Source organism: Mesitornis unicolor, unplaced genomic scaffold (assembly GCF_000695765.1).
Source record: "Mesitornis unicolor isolate BGI_N332 unplaced genomic scaffold, ASM69576v1 scaffold52767, whole genome shotgun sequence".
Lineage (NCBI taxonomy): Eukaryota > Metazoa > Chordata > Aves > Mesitornithiformes > Mesitornithidae > Mesitornis > Mesitornis unicolor.
In genome coordinates, this window is record NW_010199456.1 from 1 (window position 1) to 2,909 (window position 2,909).

The following is a 2,909-nucleotide window of genomic DNA, read 5'->3' on the forward strand; positions in this document are numbered from 1 at the left end:
TGAGGCTGACCGGTCTGTAGTTACCCGGGTTTTACTGTCATCACTGGGAGACTAGGTAATGAAAACATTTAAATCTTCCTTGTGTTTTATGACATATCAATATGAGCATCTGATCCAGCATGTTTGCAGTTGATTTGATTTGGTTTACTTTTGTTTAGTGTAATAGACTCACAACAAATAGTCTGAGAGACTGACATATATGAAGTACAAAGATCAGGGTGTTGTTATCAGCAACTGGACCACTCAGTTAATGGAAACCCTTAGCATTCTCTTCATGCAGTATAACTAGCCTGATTCACAGCAGTTTGCTGCAACAGGCTTAAAAAAAGGATGTAAGAGAAAAATTACATACTGTGCTGTGTAGGCGAACAACTCACAAGGGATGGGAAAGTCTTTACTGACCAGTCCTGACTGACCTGTTACGCTCTTTGTGATTTTGGAGATTGCCTTAGGTGGTGGAGCTGGGAGCAGTGGAGGGCTGGGAAGCTGTGCTGGGTTTCTTTCTGTCTGTTTCTGGGGGGAATCTGTGGATTCAGATGCAAGTAAGGCTTGTGGACTGTCTTCAGATGCTGGCAAGCTGGCATCTTCTAATTCTTCCGTGGGTGCTGAAGGTTTCTTGGCTAGAAGGAAGATGAGTAAAATTAACGGAACATGAAGTTAATAATGATAGGCTAGGGGACAATGCCAGAAACATTCAGAAAAACAGAACACATGGCACACAGCTAGAAGCACTTCTTTTCCATAGTGAAAATAATTACTGTGTGAAATAGCCAACCAGTCAAGGCAGGTAAAGAATAAAATGTATGAGGATCTTGAAAAAATGTTAGTTTTGATGTTCCTGAGAAAACTGCTGAGCTTCTCTTACTTCCCTAAAGCCTTTTTCCCTTTTTTTTCTTTTTCTTTTTCTTTTTAATAAAGAAGACAGCAAGGCAAAGCAACTTTTGAGAACTGCAATGAAATTTCTTACAGCGTGCAGCTGCAGTGGCACAGTTACTGAGTAAGTACTCATCTGAGCTAGGAACACACAGCCAAAGGGCAAAGAGTATCAAACTGGTGGTAATACACGAAAGCTGACTTTCCAGTTGTGTTTTACACTTTTATTTTCAAATTTTATTTTTTATCTTATTTAATACATGACTTCAACTTGCATCTCCAGTCTTTTCTCACTGCACCTGACTCCAGAGCAGTTGAGAGATTCCTGAGGTTAAAGCTGATAACTAAGAAAAGCCTGTCATAAAAAAGATTTGCCAGTGGATGTCAGCAACTCTTGTGGAACACAGAATGGGTGAAGTACTTAAGAAAAACTTCAATCACCAAGGCCTCAATCTGAGATGGTGAAGCAGTGCTAACTTCAGGATTGTCTGCTGAAAGATGGCAAAAGCACTTAGCTCTTAAAGTTAAAGCAGGCTGAATCACTGAGCAGTTCATCAATTTGATCTGGCTGTGATGAGGGCACAGGGGAATAGATCCAGAAAGGCATGAAGCCGAAGCAGGACACAGCTGGAATTTCAATGCTGAAGTCCAAAATTAACATCCTTGAATCCAGCTTAGATACCAGATGACTCTGGCAGTGCCTAAACTCACACAGTGCCTCACTGTGTGATATTTGCACTCTGTTACATGTCCTGATCTCTACCTTGGCACACATGGAGACCCACAGAGAGGCATGAGCCTGATCCAGAACCCAGACCATGGCCAGGCTCTTTCCAAACTGCATTTCCAGCCACTATGAGTTCAGTAGTAGCCATGAGGGCTGTTTTTCCTATCCTAGCAGCAGAAGCATTCATCCAAATGGGGAGATCAGTGTTTAAGTCTCTCCTCAGCACCAGAGAGGTCCAAACTGCTTGGGCTGGATAAATGACAAATCACACCCCTTTTAGCCTTCTGGATTGTCTGAACAAAGTACCCTTCCCTTCAAACCATTCTAGGGCATCTCCTAAAATCTCACAGCAGTGAGCACCCACAGCTGCCACGTCACAATTTTCTTGGCTCAGTTTTATGTCTTGTTTGGAACAGAAACTCTCTGTATTAATGAACATTCAGCATCCTCATTCAGAGTGCATGGGGAGGCACCAGAGCACTTAGGCAAGTGAGTACAATAGCATTGGCAAGATAATAGCATTTAATTTGTTGACAAACAGATTAATGAGTATGCTTTAAAGAGGAAGAATGAGTATTTACAATTAAAAAAAGACAGAAAAGTAGAATAAATATGCATTGTTAACAGGAGTTCTTGTGAAATTTGGCTTGGTGGAGAAGCTGCTGTATGTGATAGTTGCCTGAATTACAAAAGGAAATAATTTTCTTTTAAATATACTTCTAGGGAAATGCTTTGTTTCAGGCTGACATCACTTTGTATTTTTGTGCCTACTGCATAGAAGACAAAAAATGGAATAGAGGAAGAGAAAAATAAAGTCACTAATGAGTTACATTAGAGAAAGATCAAGAGCTCCAGTAGATGTTAGTAGCTTGATAGGAAAATTAGTCAGATTTGAGTGCGTTCCCTTGAGTGGAGCGATACTTTCTTCTGGCAGTAACTGCACTGAAATCTCCCTGTGACATGAAGTGCTGTTTGGCAGAGATGCAGAGGAGCAGCCATAGGGGGGGGCCTTTCTTATACAGAAGATGGATCCAAAACACACTCGGCTTCAGTCAGACAGATCTTTTTGTTTCTGAACTCCACCCTATTCTGAGAGTGGTACCACGAAAACAAACTGGCATTGTGTGCTGTTGTTTAAAGAATGTCCATTTGACACTCCCTGCAAAGAATGGTTTGGTTCTGGGTTTTTTTTTTTTGTGGTTATTTCTGGTAACAGCAACCCATGATAGACTCAGTCTGGAGGCAGACCTGATTCCTGAGTACACAAACCTATTAGCAGATTTCACACTGCAGAGTGAATATTATCCTG

General features: G+C 41.3%; 1 protein-coding gene across 1 annotated transcript in view; it reads right to left on the bottom strand.

Annotated features, from left to right (window-relative positions):
* Positions 1–416: 416 nt before the first annotated feature.
* LOC104544538 (phosphatase and actin regulator 3-like) overlaps positions 417–2,909 on the bottom strand; it is a gene marked incomplete at its 3' end in the record, with an annotated part of 10,396 nt that continues 7,903 nt past the window's right edge. Inside the window, exon 4 of the mRNA XM_010189443.1 lies at positions 417–620. Coding sequence (XP_010187745.1) covers positions 417–620 — 204 coding nt within the window. The remainder of the gene's footprint in view (positions 621–2,909) is intronic.